At 35.6% G+C, this 24,602-nt stretch overlaps 1 protein-coding gene across 9 annotated transcripts in view; it reads left to right on the top strand.

The window, feature by feature from the left end:
- Positions 1–24,602, top strand: part of ssbp2 (single-stranded DNA binding protein 2) — a 695,743-nt gene that overhangs the window by 296,697 nt on the left and 374,444 nt on the right. For all 9 annotated transcript variants that reach the window (XM_039759281.1, XM_039759275.1, XM_039759279.1 and 6 more), the window contains one exon: positions 2,522–2,583. In XM_039759281.1, coding sequence (XP_039615215.1) covers positions 2,522–2,583 — 62 coding nt within the window. The remainder of the gene's footprint in view (positions 1–2,521; positions 2,584–24,602) is intronic.

Here is a 24,602-nt window from a genome sequence, read left to right as displayed (position 1 = left end):
ATAATTGAAAATATGTAAAATATAAAATCAAATGGGGAGGAAAATGCATCACAGTTTAAACGGATTCCCTTTTGATTCTCGAGTTACTAAAATTTATATAAAAAACACTAATAAAGAGAAATTTCAAGTAAGTAGAGCCTGGTTGATTACAATAGCGTCCTAAAGTTCATTAAATGTGTTTATGCTTATCCTGACCTAGGTCGTTTTTTTTGCCTTGAGTTACGAGCCAAAATTCGAAATATGAGCCATCAAAGAGCTTGTCGCCGCACATTCTGAGGAACTGACGACAGAGGAGTTGACGGAACTACAGACGCGGCAACATACTGAGGTTCTGCAGTAGATCGGTATCGCAGAGGAGGCAGAGGCGGAGGAGGTTACCTCATAAAGTGAGATAAAGGAAGTGTTTGCAATGTGGGAAAAAGTTTCGAACTTTAAAGAAAAGAAACACCCTGAAAAAGTTGCAACTGATCATGCAGCGGCGCTTTTTAATAACACTTGCCTAACGCTTGACTTTATTGTAAAGAAACATCCTGAAAAAGTTACAACTGATAGTGCCGCGGCACCATTTAATGACACTTGCCTAACGCTTGATTTTCCTGAAAAGAAATATCCTGAAAAAGTTACAACAGATTGCGCAGCGGCTCTATTTAATGACACTTGCCTAACGCATTTCAGAAACATTCTAAAGGGGAGGACTAAACAAGGCTGCTTGGATAGGTTTCTATTGAAACGCCTTGAGAATGAAAGTGAGGAAAGCTTGTCAAAAAAGAAGAAAATTAAGTTAAGCAAAAGTGAAAGAAAAAATATTACAATACGCTAATCGGCTTTGCCAACATCTGTTTATTTCTTGAGATTCTCTTTTATGTGTTAGGTTTTATTTTTTTTGTATACAATATTTGTTCATTATAAATACATTTTTCTTATGTTGAAAACATTTAACAAAAAATTGGGGTGGTTTTTTGGGGGCTGGCATGAATTAAACTCATTTCAATTCATTTTAATGGGGAAAATTGATTTGACTTACGAGCTTGGTCACGGAACGAATTAAACTTGTATCTCAAGGTACCACTGCATTTGTATAATGGTATAATGGGTTAAGGTAAGAAAGAAACCAATGTTGTTTTTTTTTGTTTTTTAAATGCTGATCCTTTTGTCATTGTTTGTTGAAATGCTTGCGTCCCATCCATCATCTATACTATCTCTCTAATAACTATCAATTTCTCAGCTTTTATTAGTGTTCTTTTTGTGTGTGATTGGATTCCATAATTATTGGGTACTCCTTGATTAGTTGAAATAATGACCGATACTACTTTGTATTTCTTGGTTTAGTGTGGTTTGAAAGAAAGGTGCATTGCTCCTTAAGTGTTTGATAACATGTATATCCCTTTTGGACCTGTAAATTTCTCAGGAAAAAGTCTAGATTAAAAGAGCCAAAACTGTCTTTTGGAAGTTATACATAACTAAACACAACCCCCAATGTACCGTTTGATAAAAGCTATAATCTCTCCAGACAATAAAGTTGCTATTCAGATTAGTTGAGAAGAAAACAATGTACCTATGGTCTTAGATGAGATTCTTCCTGATAATCACGATGTCCTCTCATTATCCTCAGCACACTCCAGCTGCCTGATAGGAATTGTAGTCCCATGTTTGCATTGGTTTTTCGGTTGCTCCTCTTTATTATGAACACTTTCCCTGATGTACCATGTAGCTGGTATTTTAAGTTGGAGTGGCAGTAATACACATGTAGCTTTTCATGAAAATCAGTTCACAAACAAATAACTTACAATTTTATTTGTATAGATTAACAATTGTGTTTTAAAATTGCATGCAGGCCCATAAAGCCTGAGATATGAGAGCAGTGCTTTTAAAAAATGGGCAGATGTGCCACAGAAATTAGTTTAGTTAAGTCTTTTCTGTTTTAAAAGTCTAGAACTGCCACTTTACTCTTGAGTAAAATTTGCAATATACCCATTCCTCCATCACTCCATTTTATTATCATTCCAATGGGAATATTCTATTCAACTGTCACTTTTTAGCTGGAAACGGTCAAGTGTAATAGGTACAGGCACCACCATTGTGCATCTTTATATTTAAAAAAGTAAATTGTTACAATGTTGAGGTGTAAATCATGTATTATTCTGTTCTATGTGAACTTTCAGAATGCAAGAGCTCATGTTGAAATGGTTTGGCTCATATTGCTGTGGAGCTGGAAGTGAAATGTGGCTCTTCAGTTTGTTTTTGTTACAGCAGCTAGATGAAGATATATCGCTTTCCTGTGACACATTTATTTTTAATGCTAACAAGCAGGCAGGTGACTAATTTGGTGTTAATGTTACCCTGTTTAGACACAATTTGTGAATTGGTTGTTCCAACATTAAATCACCTTGTGGAACAAATGAACCTAATGGGCACCTGGAGTCTTTTCAAGCGGGATGATTATTTGTTCTATTTTTGATGTTATTTGTTTAATTTACACTTTTTTATTGTAATTTACAATCTCTTTTTTTTTTCTATTTAGATAAGATGGGAGAAAAATATCACATTAGGGGAACCTCCTGGATTTCTCCATTCTTGGTGGTGGTAAGATAGTGTTTGTTTTTTTTTATATATTATATCTCAAGAATTTATAGTAGTCTAGTCAATATTTAAATAAATGTACAGGCTATCAAAATTATGTTAATATTATCATTTAAATGAGATAATCATTGTGTGTCAATCAGTAACACACTTCTCTACTTGAGTATTCATGGCGAGGGTATATTATTTTTATTTATGTTGACCCCAAAAAAGACCTTAATGTTTCCTGAAGACATTTCTCCTGTTTACAAAGACTAATAGCCAGTGCTAACTCCTGAATTCTTTTGATAAAAATTGTAATTTATTTTTTTTTTGCTCTACTTCTGCAAGGTATTTTTAAGTGTTGAGAATATTGCATATAGTAAATAAAAATATTCATCATATTTTCAGTAATGACTTTTGATTCATGGTGTTATTTTTCCTTTTCTATTCTGTATTTGTCCTGTACTATGCTCGTTATTTTACTTTTTGCTGCTACCTGTGTTTCTGCCATTTTCTTGCTACTTCAGGTTTTTCATTGTTTTTTAGCAAGTACATTAAACACTAAAGTCTAATAAGCTCAGCCTTGGTGTTTTTTTGCGTGCAAGACCACACATCAGCTTTGTTGTGCCTGAATCTTCTGCCTTACATTCATTCACATTGATAAATTGTACACTTACAGGATGAGTCTGAAAAGAATTTTTTATTGGATATTGAACCAAGTCATTTTGACAATTTCAAGCAGTGCTTTAAGGCGCCAAATTACACTTTGTCCTTTAGTTACTCCAAGGCATTAGCCTCTTGTTTCTTAAACCTTCCATCTCTTTTGTGAGTCTTAAGCCTTGAAGGTATTTTCTCTTCCATTTAAATCTGTACTTTACGCACAGTGGAAAGAACACTATAATTAAATTCTTAAAATTGTATGCAGTAAAGACATTGCTGTTTATTTAGTCACTATGGACAACAAGAGACTTGTGGATGATAACAATTTGAAAACTGAAGAACTCTTTCTTTTTGTCTCCTCTCTACAATTTTAATCTGATTGAATGTGTATCTTATTTTGACACTTTTGCGTTTTTACATTCACTCATCAGTTGGATTTTTGGTGTTAACTCCTTTTGCTATTAAACTTGTCCCTATTTTAAAGGTTGTTTAATGCAGTTTTATCATTGTTTGACTCTTATGAATGTTGTGATTCCTGGAGGATGTCTTTAATTAGTTTTCTGTACTGACTTTTTAAGTAATATGCAGTATGTGTGCCACCCTAGTCCTCTGACATCATCCTCATTTCTGTTAAAATGCCTGTTATTGTTTACTTTGTGTTCCTTCCCCAGTCTGTTAATCACTTTCGATAATCACACTATATCTATGAAATAAAATATTTCAGTAAATGTTTGTTTTACTTTGTAAGTATCGTTGATAGAAATGTATAATTTCAAAATATACAGCATTTTCAGCTAACTTTTCGATAGAATAAGAATAATTAATTACCTCAGCTGCGGTGGACTTGCGCCTTACCCGGGGTTTGTTTCCTGCCTTGCGCCCTGTGTTGGCTGGGATTGGCTCCAGCAGTCCCCCGTGACCCTGTAGTTAGGATATAGCGGGCTAGATAATGGATGGATGGAATTACCTCAGCAAAATGAAGTTTTTTGTGTAGACTAACTTTCTGTGCAATTTCAGCACCGGGTGGGGAGAAACTGGAAATAGGAGAAGACAACTGTTGTGAAAAATAAAGTCCTGTGTCATTGTTAAAGTTAAATTCCATGGTCATTCTTTATTTATACCAACTGGTGGAGGCTCTGTGAACATCAAAGCTGTCCATAGTAAATCTGGTTAATAGTAGTCTTAAGAGAACAGCTCCTGTCGCTAGTAAACATTTCCATCACACCAATGAGCACTTAAATAAAAGGTACATTCTAGCAATACCCCTGTGCCATTAAATAACATCCAAAGGTCCTAAAATAGTTAATCATTAAAAGTCTTGTCTAAACATTTCGTTTACAGAATGAGACTTCCTATATTTAAACTGCTTTCATGGAACAAAGCGTAAAGTTAAGTGTTGCATGCGTACTGTCATTTTCTAATATAATGTGTGCGGGTCATTATGCCCTAGTTTATATGCAGTTTTAAGCACTTTCTCTCTTTCTTTTCCCTTACACAGCTTAGACCTTTTGCAATGGAAAATGCTCACATTACCCACACTCACTTCTTCTATTAATGGGGCTCACTAAATAATTTAAACATATTGTGGTATAGGTGTGACTCTTGGATGTTCCTTTGAAAAATGTGGATTTTATTACTCTAAGTCATAGGTTCTTAAACAATAGGACATGACCTAATGTCAATCAATCAATTAATCAACATTTATTTATATAGCACATATTCATACAAAAAATGTAGCTCAAAGTGCTTTACAAAATGAATAGAGAAATAGAAGACACAATAAAAGATAAACATAAGTCAACATTAATTAACATAGAATAAGAGTAAGGTCCGATGGCCAGGGTGGACAGAAAAAACAAAAAAAACTCCAAAGGCTGGAGAAAAAAATAAAATCTGTAGGGGTTCCAGACCAAGAGACCGCCCAGTCCCCTCTGGGCAACATGTGTAAATTTAGGTCATGCAAAATCGAGATTCGTAATTGTACTCCTTGAGAAAGGGTTGCATGTGGTTTGTGTGGTGTCTTACTGTGGGTCAACATAGGCAGTTTAAGAAAATGACATTTTTAGTTGTGGCGATTTTCACAAGGAACCTCCCCAACCAAGATGCCATCACGGATATTCTTGGTATTGAGTTCTGTGTCTGTGTCCCCAACCACAGCTTATAAAGCCATCATATACATATTATTTCAATACCAGTGGAGTACTCATTCATACATCTAGCCTCTTGGAGCCTTGTCACAACTTCCATAAATGTTCTCTGCATTAAATGTACAGCTGCTTTTGTAATCAATTTTTAGAGCTACTGTGGCAAGGTGTCCTGGGAATTTAATGGATGTTCTTCTGAGCGGGCTTTCTTTATTGCAGCCATGCTGTCTCTATCAAATATTCCAAACCACAGTTCCTGTCGTTCTGTTTTCTTTCCCCATATAACCAATCAGCACATAATAAACGTCTTTGTGCTAGTAAAACTAACTATAAACTTTGAACACTGAGTGTTCAGAAATTTTAAGGAATATTTAAAAATCTTCATTATTTATGTTTAACACTAGAATTACCAAAGCCTACGAAAAAACTTGTAGATCCGGCCCACATTAAATTGTTCGCACCTCTCTGCCAGCGTCTTTTGTCCTGTAAATGTGCCGATAAAGAGAAGCAGCCTTCTATTCCATCCCCCACCGCCGCAGAACGTGCACAAAGTTCTCTCAGCTCATGCCTTGATTATCTGGGAGTGAAGTGCTGGAGTTTTAGAGTGGAAATAATAGATTGTTATTTGGAACACATGCATTTCATGTGTGTTCTGTTTCCACAGTTATCTGTGTAAACACATTTTTAAAACTGAAACTGTTTTTCATATTTTAGTAGTAAATGACAAAATATAGGCATAAACTACAGAATGTGTGAAGCCTGAAGTCCAAAGATCAAATAAACACTTTCAAAAAAAGGTTCAAGGATAAGTCAACAGCTTCCGTGGCGTGCGATAAGATTTGCTGACTTGTAATCAAGATCCCCAGTTCAATCCGGACTGCCTCCTATATTTGCCATTTTCAGTAGTGAGCTGCTCTTATTGTTAATATTATACAGTACACACAAACATTTGGTTTTAGTGTGTAGCAGCCAATATACATTTAAAGGACTTGCAAAAGTTAGGTTTTTTCACTTTTATTCTCTCAGTCACAATCACGATACATATTACCGCTCCCCACCACCCAGGGATCTGACGCTGTTACTTTTTATCTGAAACTGGGAATAACTGCAGATGTGAGTGGTGTTTTGAGGCAATGGAACTGGACATTCTCTGATCTAGATGGATAAAACCTGACACACAAACGCAGGTGAATCTGCCTTCTTCGTATCTCACTGTCACTTGATTTTTTTTTGTTCAGTTTTATTGAGTGTTCCTGCTCACGCTGAATTAGCATGCACCTTATGGTTTATGATGTCAAAAAAAAACCGAGACATGGGTTTATATGATATTTAGAATTATTCATTTTATGACCTGTATAGTACATTTCGGGAAACATTGTGGCACGGATGCAACGTTATTCATATTATTCATATTCATTATCATAACATCTTGCGGTTGTAATCAGCGGCCGTGTGTTTTTTTTTTTTATTTTTCCCAATCTTACCAGTCTCCATGTTGCTGTATAGTGCTGTTTCTTTTGTACTCCAGGACATGCAGAGGAAATAATAGTATAGAGAGGTCAGTTCAGCACTATATACAATCATCCAATTCAAATGTAACAGTTCACACACACACAAGGACCGTCTTTCCTACATTTATGACATGCGTCAGATCCCTAGGGTGGTAGTATGGCTCATGATCGTCACTGAGAGAATAAGAGTGAAAAAAAAACGGTAACTTTTACAAGTCTTTTAAATGTACACCGGCTGTTACAGACGCAAACCAAATGTATGTTTTTATTGTATAATGTTAACAATAAGAGCAACTCACTATTGAAAAAGGTAAATATATGAGGCAGTCAGGATCGAACCGGAGGACTCTTGATCACAAGTCAACAATTCTTACCTCTACGCCATGGAAGCTGTTTTATCTTTGAACCTTTTGTGAAAGTGTTTATTTGATCTTTGAAATTCAGCCTTCATTCATTATATAGTTTATGCCAGCATTTTGTCATTTACTACTAAAATATTTAAAAGTTTCTGTTTTAACAATGTGTTTACACCGATTATTGTGGAAACGGAACACACATGAGATGCATGTGTTCCAAATAACGATCTATTATTTCCACTCTAAAACTCCAGCGCTTCACTCCCAGATAATCAAGGCATGAACTGGGAGAACTTTGTGCATGTTCTGTGGCAGTAGGGGGATGGAATAGTAGGCTGCTTGCTGCTTGTCTTTATCGGCACATTTACAGGACAAAAGATACTGATGGAGAGGTTGAAACGGATTTAAGGTCTGGGCCGGATCTTCAAGTTTTTTCGTAGGTTCTGGTAATTCTAGTGTTAATTATTCCATCCAGGGTCGCTCCCTTCCCAGCAGGCATCATCTGCAAGGCAGGACAGTGAACCAGCTTGTTGCTGGGTGAATACAAGCTCACACATACACTAGCAGCATCAATTTAGCATCACCTAATCCCCAAATCTGCATGCCTATGGAAGGAAACCGAAACATGCAAAACTCCATGCAGGGGAAACCTGCGACATGATTCCCTTACTGCGTGGCAGTGGCACTTCCACTACGCCACTGTGCCCTTAAATGTTTAATTATTAACCGTATACATGATTTAAATGAAGTTAACAATTTATCTGTAAAATGTGATATACGTACTTCAAAACATTATTATAAAAATGATATAAAATATATATCCTAGCATTCTAACAGTACACAGCTCCAAGGAGATAGCTCTTGGAAAACTAAATTGATTTATAAGCCAGTCATCATTGCTGAGTGCTTTGAGTAGTGAGAAAAGCGCTATATAAATGCAAAGAGTTATTATTATCATGGGACAAGAAATGAGTATGATCTTTAAATACTTCTAATTCTTCCATTTCAAATGTCTTCTAACAACTCTAAAGCATCCATGGTAGTGGGGATAGTTTGGCCAATCCATGCACCATTATATTGTAATAGAATGATTACAGTCAAGTGCCTTAAACTTTGTAAAATATATGCAGTTAATTTCTGTGTATTTGATAAACCCCACATCATGGATGCAAATAGTTAAAAAAGGAGACCACCTTGATACAGCAGTACTGCTTTGATGCTGGGTACCACCTGTTTGCAAAACCAATTAGAAACATGTATACATATGGTCTGAGGCTGCTGTGAAAATGTACATAGCTTTATGCCAGGTTTAGTTTTTATACATCTCAATATGAGCATGGAAACGGGCGTACACAACATTTTTGTGTGTGTACACTGTTCATACATGATGCCCCAGGTCATCCAAAATAATAAATAAGTTTTCAGTACCTAATATGGCAGTAAATTAAAAACAACATTAACATATGCAATAAAATCAAAATTCAAAACTATATTTTACTCATGCTTTCTAATCAAGGGTATTATTAGAAATAGCAGATATTTATAGATATACAAATATTATTTGGTGATTGATCAGAGTTAAATTTTTTTTCCTAAGTGTGCGATTAACCATTCGATTTATAACTACTGTATTTGATTTTTAACTAATTTTTATATTAAATGTGAGTCAAATCCATTATCAGTTGTGGAATGACATCATCTTCATTGAAAACAAACTTACAAAAATGTCCACTGTCTCACAGTGTTGTTGCACTTGATGAAATAAACTCAGTCTCTTTGTAACTCAGTGAGGTTTGTGTTTTGCTTCAGCTTTCTCTCACTTGAACACTTTATACCTCTATTACGTACAAAGCATTGAAAACTGTAGAACTGTCTACACCATTTACCTTTCCTTAGATACAGTGTCAGTAATACAAGGAATGATATCTGTCAACAGTCTCTTATTTTAATGCCCCATGATTTTTTTGACAAACACAATTTGAGCAAAAACTTAGTTTTTAATTTGTTGCCAAAAATGAAATGTTTGCTGGTGAAACAAATGCACAATGATACAGTAGTTGTGAGTGTACTTTTGATGAAAAATTAGATCCTTCAAGGTCTTACTGTTTTCCATTACAAAATATTCTGCCTTTTATATGATGAACATTTTAGGTATTTGTGGTTAGGACCTAAGGAAATACTTCAATATTAATTTAACTTACCCTTGTTTCAGTTGTATACCTATAAGACTTAAAAATGCAACATTTATTTTTTCATCATTTTCCATGTATAATTTTAGAAGGAATTTTGCCAGTGTTCAGTTAAGGTAAATTATTCATGCATGGCTTTGTTACTTGAATGTCTTTCTGCTCTCAAACTAATAACTGCACACATTATCCAGTGCTTTACTAGGTAGTCACCCCTGTTACTATAATTTTTTTAGTTTCCTATCTTTAACCATTGCAACGTTATGCTCATTTATCTAACAGTCTACTACTATGTCACTCTTAAATTTTGTTTAATCACGTGGGGAAAAATATGACTTCACATGAATATATTGTTCCTGTATATATATGTATATTTAATTCAATTTTATCTAGCGTTTTTCAGTTGCTATACTGAGACCATTTACAAAATGTTACAGAGCTAAAAAAGTGACAAAGAGCTTTTACTGTGCAACTGTTAATTACATGAATACACACATTTTAGGTAAAATAATTATTTTGGGTGTTCATAGTCCTTTGGACTAAACATAGTCAAAGTCTGGCCTACCTTAGTCAACTGCATTATTTTGCAGTTCACTGACTGCAGCAGCCTGCATGTGACTGAACCATTTTAGAAATTTTCAGTAATGTTACTGTGCAGTAGTTTGTAAACAGGTGGAGCAGTGAAAACTTGAAAAAGTATGAGGAACATTTGGAGCATACTAGAAAAAACAAGCATTCGAATCTCAATCAAAGCTCAGTGAGAATCTTCGAATTATAGAATTTCTTACACTGTTTAGACTTTTATTGATTTTCTACAGTTAATATACTGTAGAATATAAAAATGATATGTGTTTTTAGTAGAAAATAAAAGCAGTAATAACAATACATTTATTTGATTGTGCTTTTCCAGTCAATCAATGACACAATACACAATTAACACCACAAAATACATAAATGTAGATGTCAGTTAAGTTCTTCAAGAAACTGCAGATTTCATCCTCTTCATATTATTTATGCAGCAGTATTTTCAACTATGTGACCTTCTGTACAGTTGATAAGTGATAGTTTTAATGTGCTTGTTCTGACATCCATCTATCCTCCTTATATGCTTAAACAGGGCAGAGTCACAGGGCTGTTCTGCTATTATAAAACTTCTGTCCCTCATAAAATGTTGCTGCGTAATTTTTTTATCCTTTTCCATATATTGTGTACAGCAGTATGAACACAATTTAGCTGTTGCTGTTTAAAAGTTAATGAATAAATACAAATACGTAGTAATATAATTATGAAATTGTGTGTCTGAGCAGCTAAAATATTATAAATGATTGTTTTGTTTTTTTTAAAGAACTTGTATGCTTATAGCTGGTAAAGCTTGTTCAAAGGCTGTTGAAAGCATCACCTCACATTTTCTTTAACACATAACAGGAAATCAGCTGCATAGCTAACATGATTGAAATTCAATTGAAAACACTTTAGTGCTGCCTCATTGGAATCTGGAGTGCAGTCATTGTCTGTGTAGTTTAAATGTTCTCCATGTGTTTATGTAGGTTTTCTTTCTCCTTTCCCAAACACATAAAACTGAAGGGTTATTGGCTGTAATGTTCAGTGTTGAATGCTGTTTTAAAAAGTTTAACTTCCACTCCTGACCTTTACTGTGGTCTCAGTGAAAGTTGCGCTGTGTGAATAAGGATGTTAGTGTGTGGAGACAAGCATGTCAAACAATAGGGTGGGGCTTGCTTACCGCTCAAAACTGCAAGGACTTTTTTTTTTTTGAAGTGTGATATAAAATCTATTGATCTGTCTTAAATTTAAATGTATTATTGTGTTGGGTAAAAGTGGAGCGATCTTATAATGCAGTGCTAATAGATTTGGAAAGTAATTGCTGAAGGCAAAATCTTATGCTGTGTAGTTTTTTATTAAGGAAATGTAAAACATTGATAGTATTAAAGTTTAAGTGGAATTATGTCTGGCATTTCAAATTTATTATTTGAGAAATGAATGGTTATCCAGGGCTCAACATCATAGGAGTATAAGCAACAACATATGGATTCCTTACACAAAAAGTTAATAATAATTGTAATATTTAATATGGAGTTTTCATATTCTTGCTTTGGCCTGATGTTCCACCCATCCAAAAACATGAAGGTTAGTTAAATTGACATTGCTAAATTGGCCCTAGTGTATTTCAGTTTGTGTGTCTGTGTGTTCACCCTTGCTGGGATAGGGTCCAGCTTCACCACGATGCTGCTTGGTATAAGTCAGTTATAGGTGGATGGATGAGTTGGTACAATACTATATATTTTAATAAATTCATTATACATATACAGTGGTGTGAAAAACTATTTGCCCCCTTCCTGATTTCTTATTCTTTTGCATGTTTGTCACACAAAATGTTTCTGATCATCAAACACATTTAACCATTAGTCAAATATAACACAAGTAAACACAAAATGCAGTTTTTAAATGATGGTTTTATTATTTAGGGAGAAAAAAAATCCAAACCTACATGGCCCTGTGTGAAAAAGTAATTGCCCCCTGAACCTAATAACTGGTTGGGCTACCCTTAGCAGCAATAACTGCAATCAAGCGTTTGCGATAACTTGCAATGAGTCTTTTACAGCACTCTGGAGGAATTTTGGCCCACTCATTTTGGCAGAATTGTTGTAATTCAGCTTTATTTGAGGGTTTTCTAGCATGAACCGCCTTTTTAAGGTCATGCCATAGCATCTCAATTGGATTCAGGTCAGGACTTTGACTAGGCCACTCCAAAGTCTTCATTTTGTTTTTCTTCAGCCATTCAGAGGAGGATTTGCTGGTGTGTTTTGGGTCATTGTCCTGTTGCAGCACCCAAGATCGCTTCAGCTTGAGTTGACGAACAGATGGCCGGACATTCTCCTTCAGGATTTTTTGGTAGACAGTAGAATTTATGGTTCCATCTATCACAGCAAGGCTTCCAGGTCCTGAAGCAGCCAAACAACCCCAGACCATCACACTATCACCACATTTTACTGTTGGTATGATGTTCTTTTTCTGAAATGCTGTGTTCCTTTTACGCCAGATGTAACGGGACATTTGCCTTCCAAAAGTTCAACTTTTGTCTCATCAGTCCACAAGGTATTTCCCAAAAGTCTTGGCAATCATTGAGATGTTTCTTAGCAAAATTGAGACAAGCCCTAATGTTCTTTTGCTTAACAGTGGTTTGCGTCTTGGAAATCTGCCATGCAGGCCGTTTTTGCCCAGTCTCTTTCTTATGGTGAAGTCATGAACACTGACCTTAATTGAGGCAAGTGAGGCCTGCAGTTCTTTAGATGTTGTCCTGGGGTCTTTTGTGACCTCTCGGATGAGTCGTCTCTGCACTCTTGGGGTAATTTTGGACGGCCAGCCACTACTGGGAAGGTTCACCACTGTTCCATGTTTTTGCCATTTGTGGATAATGGCTCTCACTGTGGTTCGCTGGAGTCCCAAAGCTTTAGAAATGGCTTTATAACCTTTACCAGACTGATAGATCTCAATTACTTCTGTTCTCATTTGTTCCTGAATTTCTTTGGATCTTGGCGTGATGTCTAGCTTTTGAGGTGCTTTTGGTCTACTTCTCTGTGTCAGGCAGCTCCTATTTAAGTGATTTCTTGATTGAAACAGGTGTGGCAGTAATCAGGCCTGGGGGTGGCTACGGAAATTGAACTCAGGTGTGATACACCACAGTTAGGTTATTTTTAACAAGGGGCAATTACTTTTCACACAGGGCCATGTAGGTTTGGATTTTTTCTCCCTAAATAATAAAAACCATCATTTAAAAACTGCATTTTGTGTTTACTTGTGTTATATTTGACTAATGGTTAAATGTGTTTGATGATCAGAAACATTTTGTGTGACAAACATGCAAAAGAATAAGAAATCAGGAAGGGGGCAAATAGTTTTTCACACCACTGTATTCTCCATGAGGTTGTGGGTTTAGATCCTGCTACTGACACTGTGTGACACTGAGCAAACCACTTGACCTGCCTAGGCTACAAATGAAAAACCAAAAGAAAGGTAACCTATTGTATCATAAATGTAAGTCGCCTTGAATAAAGGCATCAGGCAAATGAAAAAATGTAAAATGTGAATGTTCTGTATAGAAAATGTCTTATGAATGAAAATATGTAACAGTCCTCCACATTTTTAAATTTGAAATATTAGACATCTGTGTCATTTCTGCCTGCTGACCTTCTATTTTATGTCCTTTTTTCTAAAATATTCAGCAGCATTTCTATTACTTGCTCATTTATTAGGTTTCTGAAGTACTGATGCTTATATCTTATTTACATAAAAAGAGGCAATTCTTACTAGTAAAATGTGTTGGTATTTAATTAATTTTATTAACATTGCACCAATTTGAAGGAACAATCAGATTAATTTAATGATCTTAAAAGGTTTCATTAAGTGGAGAGATGCTTATTGTACCTTAAGAATGTCAAAACCAAGAGTGATAATTAAATCTAAATTGTTCTTATGAAAGTGTGTTGAACTTTTTTCAATTTGGAGAAACCCCATACAATCCAATCAAGGAAAGAAAACATTTACAGTACTAAAGGCGTCAGCTTCCAGAGCTATTTGAATATTATTTTTATTTTATCAATAGATAATTTGGATGTGAAATTGCCAAACTCACTTAAATTTTGGATATACTAATCAAAGGATGTAATATGACATACTGTTGTGATATTCAAACCACACATCATTAAAAATGTCCACCTCTTTGGCTTATGAAGTTCGAGTTACAGAGAAAAGTAAACTATTAGGTTTACTTCAACTAAAGGAAATATATCTGAATGTGTAAGTCAAGTTTCAGTAGGGAAGCTGATATCAGACTTTGTGATTAATATAATAAACAAGAAATTTTATTTCTTAATATTTAATAGGCAGCAACTTCACATCAAAAGTATTCTAAGCGAGGCTTTACTATGTAACACATTACTAACACAGATACTTCCTACTTGAAGATTTGTCAGTAATTCAAGGTCAGATTATGGTCTCTCTGTCAAAGTAACAATTTGAAAATTGTTGTTGAAAATTGTAGCGGAAACAATTTTTTGAGATACTGCTCCATAGTCAATATGAATGTGATTTAGAGCACATAGAGAACAGTTAACAGTCTATAATGTAAAATCACAGAATTTGTAGTTTTATTGCCATATTTACAATGGAATAAAACAATCCTTTTAGTTTGGTTGGAGGGGAAAGATTAAAAAGTCTAGAACTTTCTAAAAAAAAATTGATTATTCACATAGGCCATGCTTTTAAATGCAGTCTTGATCTGCGATCAACAGTGAAAGGACAGCAGCATACTTTACACTACATCTCCTTTATACCACTATAGTAAATGGCCAGGCACAATTTAATATTTTTGTTAACTTCTTTACACATAAATAGTAAGGTAATTTTTAATACTTCCATTTGCTAAAAAAAATATTAGCGCCAACATGGAGAATCAAGGTAACATTTCTATCATTGTAAGGTTCACTGGAAACCCCTGGACAACATTTAGCTTATAATTCTGGCTTTTCATAGTTACGAATTCTAACATTGTAAGGTAACGGACTCTCCAGTTATAATCACTTTTTGTTAGAATCATCAGACAAGCCTATGGGTGCAGAATACCTGTTCTTGTTCAGAATTGGTGACACTGATGCAGGACATTTAATTTTTGATAACTTAAGACATTTTTGACTAACTATTCATTATGTGGTCAAATTGTGTTGCTGTTGTATTAGACTCATCAGTAGTACAAGGATATCTGGAGGACTCCAGTTGAATTTAAAATCGTTGAATTAATTTGAATACTGTAAGCAATTCCAATTTGCACTTTGCAGTAAAGCCATTGGGTCTTAATCAGACCTTGCATATCTTAGCCATCTCTAAATTAACTAAACACTTCTTGCATGGTGTGCAACACTAGGATAAAATGCTGAAAATGAAAATCTTCATGAAAGCTGGATGACGAGTTGAAAACTCTTCTTGCGGTTACAGCTGGCTTTCTATTGCTGTTCTGGATGTAAATACTTATAGCCTTCTGGAAACTTAAGACTCATTGCCCCCCTTTCATGTCATTAGAGTATTGATGAAAAACAGAGGTAATTCAATTTCAAGATTTATTTATTATCGTATCCTTTTAAGTCACAGCTAAGGACACTTGTAGCAGAGATCTTCACAATTTGCCTGTAGATTAGTATGAGAGTCTGATCACCTGGTGGAGCTGTGACTTTGATGGCCCTTTGTGTTTTATTCAAAGTGAGAATAAAATTTGGTAAGCTTATCTGGAAAGGACCTTCTGATTATAAGGTAATACTGAGCAGGTGTATATAGTCTTAAAGATTTATGGTAAGGTTGGTGTAGCTTATTTGTTTCATTATTTATTTTTGGCGCAGCCTGTTTAATCCTGTGCTGGTGTGCAACACACTTGTGAATGCGTGCTGCTTCACAAGGTGATTACATTGTTGGTGGTGTGGTAATCAGGAGCACCAGCTCATGTTGGAGCTAAGTAAGATAAAGGGGGAACTGGTAAGTTCTAGGGAGAGTCTGGTTTTGGATTTATCATTGGAGAAAGATCGCTAGTCAGGGAGGAAAGGTGTTATCGACCATTGGTGGCGAGCGTATGGAAGAGCAGGGATGAAGGCTGAAAGATTCAGAGTGGTGTTTGTGCTTTTGCCTGCTGAGCAGAGAAGTGGACAAAAGTAGAGGAGGCCACCAGAGAGAGTTAGAGAAGGCAAAGCAGAGTCCTTATAAGGAGCAGATGAAAAAGTATAAGGAATTTAATAGTTTTTTAACTCCGATACTTTGAATATTAATTTATTTATTTGTATATTTATTTATAATAAACTTCCATGGTCCTGAATTTAAAATCTTCTTTGTCTCACTTGCCAATTTGTTTCTACATGCGATGTAGTTCTGAATTGTTACTGAAATAGTTCACCATTTGTTTCTTTATTGTTGCTAAAGCCAACCGTCACATGATGCAACTTCATTTTTGTCCTCAGTAAATTTCAGTTTATACAACTGAAAATCACTGGGCATGACACATTTAGAAATTGTGGGCCAACCTATGCTTTCACCATATTCTGCTGCCTGATGGTGTCTGAGCTGTATGATGGGTTAACAGGTGCGCAAGGTTTTTTTTCTTTTGCTTTTCCATTTTGACATGGTACATAAAACACAACATCATATAGACAAGCATCTTTTCTATTTGTGAGGTCCAGAGCCTCTGTGTTCCTTATTCCTTGTTGCTACATTATATCCATTATGCTTCTGGTTTAACATTCAGCGTTTGATGGTTTACCCCTACTACTAAAGACAAAATCAAACAGGTTTATATAGAAAATCTTGGATTAGTTGGACTGAGTCGCCCCCAACTACCTTTCACTCGCCAAGATTATACAAATGAAGGCTTTGATTGAAATCACTGGAAAAGTTGCATATGGGAAAGTAATCTTTAGATTTTTATGTCCTCTCTGAGGTTCTTTCTAGTTGCTCTCAGAGCTTTTTTATGGCCAGATTTACACAAAACAGGGAAGAGATAGTTGATGGTTTCTGATTATTGTTCTTATTCGTACTTAGTGTAGTGGAGTTAAGGGTATATACAATATGTGTTGTTTTAATCTTAATGTAAAAGTTTATCATACCAATGTTTGGAGGAGTAGTAAAGGCTTTAATTTAAAATTTGTCCTGCATCATTTTCTGTCATGCATGAGAATTTCTTTATTCTGTTCATTCATCCATTTGTGGAATCGACTTGCTAATTTTTTTAGGTTGGTCACAATAACTCAAGGACTACCTTGGCAACTTCAGGCTCAAGGCTATATAAGAAGACAAGAAATTTAATAATCAAGATGTAAGTGAAATTATTAAAAAAAAAAAAAAAAAAGATATACGTAGTTAACAAATTTTATTTTATAAAGTGATTAGGATTTGTTTGATCATACATCTCCAAACTTAACATTAAATGGATGAACAGAGACTGGAGCTTTGAGTTCAAAACATGCAAAACAATTACGGTAATTGTATCACTTGTAATATGAATTTGAGGAAAGGTTTGCTTTTGTCTTAGTATGTCAATTTCATTAGTTGTTAAGCCAGGTACTGAGTAAGCTGCCACCTTCCACCTACGCCTCTAAATTTAAACTTGCTTAACGTACTCCTCTAAACAATAGTCATGTACAGTTTACTTTCTATTACATCAGTTGCTACGTTTTCACCTGTAATAGTTTTAATATTCTGTGATACCTTTAAGGAATGAAACATTTCCTTGACATCTTTTTGTGTTTCTGTGTACAGTAGACACAAGGAAAAGGAAGAGATTTCCTCATAAATCTTTTCAATCTTAGCCTTTAGCACAACAGTAGACACTTCCTATTTTTAAACTGTCATCGATGTTAACCATGTTGACTTTAGAAAGAAGGTTAAAGAATTTCAATTGGTACCTTTGGATTCCAAACTTAGCACCTATATGTTCGGAAGGGAATTTTAAGCCATAGCCAAATATTACTTTTAGGTGTTCTTTGGAAACTAATTTCGGTGTCCTAAATATTTTGTGAAAACCGCGTAACCTAACACTACCACTAGTACCTCATAGTGCTACTGCACTTCCACAATCATTAAAAGTCTCTGCTGAGCTCCAGATATATTTGAGTAATACTGTATATGTGACAAGACCACTTCAAACTATTACTATGAGTTTCTTATTGTTTTCTCCTAGTTATTTCAGACCCTTTTATTTACCTAATTCCTGTCTGGTAACACTTACTATTTACAACAAGTAGAGTTGCCACCTTTATTTTACTCTCAAGAGGAACAAAACAGCAGGCTACTGTCCAGTTTAAAAATGAATCATTTCATGCTTTTTCTGGCTGCTTGAAGAATAAGAGTAAAGCTGATTTGGAAATTATGGTCGCATGAGCAATAAAAGGTATGCAGTAGTAAAACTGAAAGATTTATTTAAGATTGTATTTATTTAACATGAATTTGATAATTGAACATGCATATTAAGGCACTCCTCATAATAAACATTCTGACGTGTTTATGTCACATACAAGTGCAGCCATTCCATGCTCATGCAGAGACAAACTTACATTTTAATTGAATTGTGGACAGAGATTTACTTCACTTATTGGAGTAAAATAAATCCGTTTAGCTTTTTTGATTTTTAACTATTGTATTTGCTTTATTCTAATAATTGGACTGTATTTGTACAGTATAGTTACAGGAGCACAGATGAAGTATCTTCCTTTGGCCTGCATGTTAGATCATTGGTTGAATGTGAACCTGTCATCCTCTACTTTAAAGGAGACTGTCTGTCTGCAACACTTATAGCAGTGATTTGGGCCTGTCTGATCCTAAAGCAGTACTTTTCACTGTCTGATTACCTCTCGCTCTTCTTACCTGTAAACATTAAATTTCTTTCAGAAAACCTGAACATATCTGACCCTCTATCCTTGCTGTGTCCATTTCTGATCTTTTTCTGTCTTCCCTGATTCCATCAATGTCTTGTTGACTACTGCAACTCAGCCTTTCATTCAGTACTAGATTAAACAGCTCTATTAAAACATAAAATAACATAAATAGATTTCCTTTAAGCATTCAGTTCCGTGGTACAGTTCAGTTATGGTTATGAAAGCAGCTAGCCAATGCATCAAGAGAATGTGACGTAAGACTGGCCTCACTGTGCATTTCCAGGCTTTCTCTGACCATCAGTGGGTTTACTGAGATGCACTAGTTGCTGCCATGAACATACATTATGGCAGAATAATAGAAATTGGCCCTGATAACCTGAGGGTTTTGATCTCTGTATTTAATAAACTACTTCGACCTATATCTAGCCCAATTACCTCCTCTACTGGAGCTTGTGAAATAAATTCCTCTGGTTTTTCCATAATACAATTAAAGATCTAAATAATTAAACTAACATAAATCCATATTTCATTTATATCATTCCCTGTATTCTCACTCCATTCAGCTTTTTGACTAACCTTTCATCAGTCTACTTGCATACTGGGCCCATCCCCACCACACTTCTTAAATTCTGCCTTCATGCCAAAATCCTGACAGCTTCCACTATAATATTTAAACCCCTTGACACTGGCTTTGTGCCAGATACTTAAAATCACTTCTGTAGCCCGAATGTTAAAGTCTGGTCTTTATTCTGACAATCTTAACAATTTTTGGCCTGTCTCTCACATACCTTTTCTGTCAAACATTCTTGAGTGTGTTAAACCCTCCCAACTCACCAATTACTTAACATCTAATAATTTGATGCAATCCCAGAGTGCAGCACAGCTATGAACCGGCCCTGTTTTGGATAACCAATGATTTGCTTATGGCAGCAGACTCTGGACAAACAAGCATATTAATTGTGTTAGATGTCATTGCAGCATTTAACACTGTCAGACATGACATTCTGCTGTACAGAATGGAGAACATGCTGTCATCTCTGGTACTGCCTTCCAGTGGTTTAAGTCATATCTGACTGACAGGCAAGAGTTTGTTAGTCTTGGCAGCAGCAGGTCCAGTTCAGTGCCAGCCACACAAAGAGTTCTTCTGGGATCTGTCCTTGGTCTTCTGTAGTTTCTCTTGGCCATATTATTCATAGCTTTGGTCTGTGTTATCATTTTTATGACATGATACTTGACTCTGTTTCAGTTTTAAAAGTGAAACTTCATCAGAGCTTTCTCAGCTCACAACTTCCTTCAGTGAAATTAAAATCTGGATTGAGCAGAACTCTTTAAAATTAAATTGCAACAAAACTAAATTCCTGCAAATTGGCACTAAAGCGCAATTTAAGAAAATTAGGTCCTTTTCAGTCACTCTTGACAGTGATCTCATCAGACCTTCTAATGCAAAGAATCTTGGTGTCATTTTTGATTTCCTCCCTTTCTTACTCTAACCACATAAACCACTTTAAGAAACTTTCTTGCGTTCACCTCCATAACATAGCCTGTGTTCGCTCTTTCTTCTCCTGTTCTAATGCTGAGAAAATTGTCCATACTTTTATCACATCCCACATCGATTATTGGTACTCCGTACTGGCATGTGCCCCTTCAAATTTTATATCACATCTCCAGTTAATTCAAAGCTCTGCTGCAAGAATCCTTTACACAAACCAGCAACAGGGAGGTGTTTAACTTAACATAACACTCTGCCCCTTCTTTTTTAGTTTACCTCTCTGTCCAGATGCTCAGAATAATTTGTGTTTGTGTGTTATGTCATAAAATATGTGACTTGTTCAGGCATTTCTTTTAGTATTGCATTTAGTATTATATTCTGGTTTATTCTTTCTTTTATTCTGCCTAATGCCTTTGTATAACCTGTGTTTACTTGTTTATTGTTTTATGTAGAAAATATTTGTATCGTTTTGTTTTAAGTGCTTTGAGCATGGGAAAGGTGACATATAAATAAAATGTATTATTATTATTACTTTTCTTATCCACAGTACTAGAAAAATATTAATCTGATGTAAACTTTGAACATGTTCACATTAACACATTAAAATAAATGAGCTGCAGAAGAATATTTTGAATGGAAACTTTTATTGTAAAAAATCTTGAAAAGCACGTAGGACATTTAAATAATATTCATCTTACTGTTATCATTTTTATACCTGAGATTGTAAGTTAAAAGCGCTTTCATATTGCTGTCTATGGTAGTAGTTATACATGAATTTTTTAAATTTCTAGTGTGGACTTGTGGTGTTCATTAATGACCAATGGAAAACAAAAACAAGATCAGAACTATACAAAAAAATAGGTTTTATTAAGATTTAATAAAACAACAACATACTGTGTGAGAAAGAATAAGAGTGGACAGAGCATTGAAGGTGAAAGAGGGGAAAACAAGGAACAGTCATTAGGTGGGCTAAGGTGTCGGCCTGGCCTTAAGTGTATTTTCTGTTTCATTATCATTTTTGTTATATTTTAAAGTAATATTTTTCATATTATATGAAATTTCTACTATGCATGTTTATGATTTTATATTTTGGTACTTTTTCTACATTTTGATTTTACTTTTTGTTGGTACATTTTGTGGGTGGCACCCCAAGAGATGGGGCTACCCTGATGCCACTGCAGTTTGGAACTCCCTCTGGCTATATATTGAGTCAGAGAAAGAATCTTAGTACAGTGGAACCTCGGTTTGCGAGCATAATTCGTTCCGGAAACGTGCTCGCAATCCAAAGCACTCGTATATCAAAGCGAATTTCCCCATAAGAAATAATGGACACTCAGATGATTCGTTCCACAACCCAAAACTATTCATATAAAAATGATTAATGTAAAATACATAATACAAATTAACCTGCACTTTACCTTTAAAAAGAATCATGGCTGGTGTGAGTTTCTAAACTTATGTGGGATTCCACCCAACGGGATGACACGCGGAAGAGCGTCCCAAAGCAATCGCAGTCTCCCAGCGCTGTAGCAGTTCGTCGTATAAGCGCTTCCAAAAAGATCGCAGACATGCTATAAGCGCCTGTCGTCAATGGGTCATACAAGGAACATTATAAAGATCCCGCTACAATAAATAACAGCGCTGTTGCTGTTTCAAGCTGAATAAAGCTGGTGTTAAAGTACTGAGACTCAGCTTCGTGTTTTGGGCAGCAAGATGGGGACTCGCACTTCACAGCGCACACACACACAGTCACAATGCTGTAGTAAACAGTATACGCTCGTACGGATGTTGACTATATGAGTGAAGCACACAGACTCAGACGGAGAATAGGAGACGATTGCCAGAGAGAGAGAGAGAGAGAGAGACGCACTGGGCGAGTGGCGAGATAAGAGAGAGAGAGAGAGAGAGACGCACTGGGCGAGCGAGATAGGAGAGAGAGAGAGAGAGAGCGCTGGGCGAGTGAGATAAGGAGAGAGAGAGAGAGATGCGCTGGGCGAGCGAGCGAGATAAGGAGAGAGAGTTGTGATCACATGACGCTCAGCAGACAAAGTGTATCCATACTACTCATATTGCAAGGCATCACTCGTTTATCCAGTCAAAATTTATTCAATATTTTTGCTCGTCTTGCAAAACACTCGTAAACCAAGTTACTCGTAAACCGAAGTTCCACTGTAGGGGCATTGAGTTTGTGGAGTTTACTGTGAGCTCTGCGTTGTATTTAGAATTATGGTATTGTGTATTGGGACTTCTTCACTGAGCATTTTGTTATATTTTTCTGTTTTAATTAATCTAGATTTATAAAGATTCATTCTTGGCCATTTATTTCAATCTAAATGTTTACGATCATCCTCTCCCTTGTAGAGAATTTTTTTCAGGGCATTTTTGAACATTAAATGCCATCTTACTATTTCTGGGCCTGCTTAGACTGAAGCCTGCTGTTAGTTGTGGACTGTTTGATTTGGAGTGAGCCTTTTCTGGGCAGACCAGTGAAAGTCGTGGTCTGCTTTGTGGTTAATTTTTTGCCATGTTCTTGTCACCTCTTCACAACAAAAACTAGGAAGACAAAGTAGCATGATCACCAAAGCCCACAATGTAAGATTATGATGGTCAAAAGTAAAAATATTCATTGCTACCCAGCGATCCTTTCCCCTAAATAACTAAATCATTCTTAAATCTGTTTTTAATAAGAAACTTGGGTGATAACTGTTGTGTGATGTCATTGTGTTTCAGTCCTCCTTGAAGCCACACACCATACACAAATTACTGACAACATGCTTCATTACTATAAACAAAAGAGAATGCTGGAGGAAAGTGAAACCAAAATGGCAGTTGAATTACATCACCCAAAAGACACAAAAATGTTTATTAGAAATGACTTTTGCGCATTATTTTTTGTCTTTAATTATTTGTATTCATATGTCAATTAGAATTATAGTTTCATTACAAAAATATACAGTAATAAAACACTAGGCTAACAATGTCTTGGAAACAGGATACAAATGATAAGGAAAATAATAAAAGTGTTGGGCTTGCTGGATTACCAGACAACATAGGAATATAAGAACTTTGAGAAAAAAGAGGAGACCATTCAGTCCATCCACCTTGTTTGTTTAGCTAATAGCTAAGCTGTCTCGATATTTCTTCCAAATACTCCTTAAAGGCTGTCAAGGGTTGTGCTTTAACTACATGTCTGAGTAGTTTATTCCAAATTCCCACAGTTCTTTGTATAAAGTGCTTCCTGGCTTCAGTCTTTAATGCAGTTCCCATTAATATTAACTTTTGTCCTTCAGTACATGATTTAGCCTTAAGCTGAAAGAACTGGATTTAATTTATCAATGCCTTTGAGGATTTCTAAAACTTTGATTAGGTCTCCACGCAATCACCTCTGCAAAGGATTAAATAGGTTAAATTCTCTTAGTCTGTCAGTCTTTAAGTCCTGGGATGCACCTGGTTGTTCTCATCTGCCCAGCTTCATGCACTTGTATGTAGCATATTGGCCAGAACTACACATAATACTCATTAGTGCTTCACATACTCTAAGCAGAATGTCCCTTGAATTATATTCAGCAGTTATTATGACATAACCTAACATTTTATTTTAAAGGCTTTTGCACATTGCTTAAACAATGAAAAAGTTGTGTTAACATAAAGCCATAAATTCTTTAAAGAGTTTGCTTCCCATATGACAGTGTTTCACATCTAGCATTTTTGTTTCCCATGTGTGGCACTTTGCACTTAAACTGAATTTTCCTTGGTATATCTGCTGCTTCTCCTCCTACCTTTGTGTCTTTTCTACCTTGTCTTCCTCCTGCCAGGTGAAATCTTGCCAACTTTCTTCCTCACTCTTTATAGTCAGGAGGACCTTTTAAGCACCTCTATGGATCTGTTTCTAGGGTAGCTCAGATATCTTTTTTGTGGTCAGGAAATGGCTAGTAAATTCGTGACCATCCTGTTAGAAATTCTTCTTGTAGTTTCAGCTAGTATTCAGCTAGTATTATCATGGGGAGCAGAGAGACCAATGTGCTACTACTTAACTGCATGTGGGACTTGATGCATGTTTCCTATCATCCCCAGTTTTGCTGAATTTGCACTCTTACCCCAAAGTCACTTGCTGCAGGGTTTTTTGCAATCACTATCTCCTTTATCAACAGTGGCCACTTGTCAATGGCAGCGTACCTGCCACCAGAATGTCCTTACAGTCTTATTTCTGTCCTACACTTTGATAGTTTCATTGTATTATTAAATTTTTTTCTGGGTCTCCTTTTTACA

The sequence above is a fragment of the Polypterus senegalus genome, chromosome 7, assembly GCF_016835505.1.
Source record: "Polypterus senegalus isolate Bchr_013 chromosome 7, ASM1683550v1, whole genome shotgun sequence".
Taxonomy (NCBI): domain Eukaryota; kingdom Metazoa; phylum Chordata; class Cladistia; order Polypteriformes; family Polypteridae; genus Polypterus; species Polypterus senegalus.
Note: the sequence above shows the minus strand (reverse complement) of the source record. Positions and strands in the feature narration are given on the sequence as shown.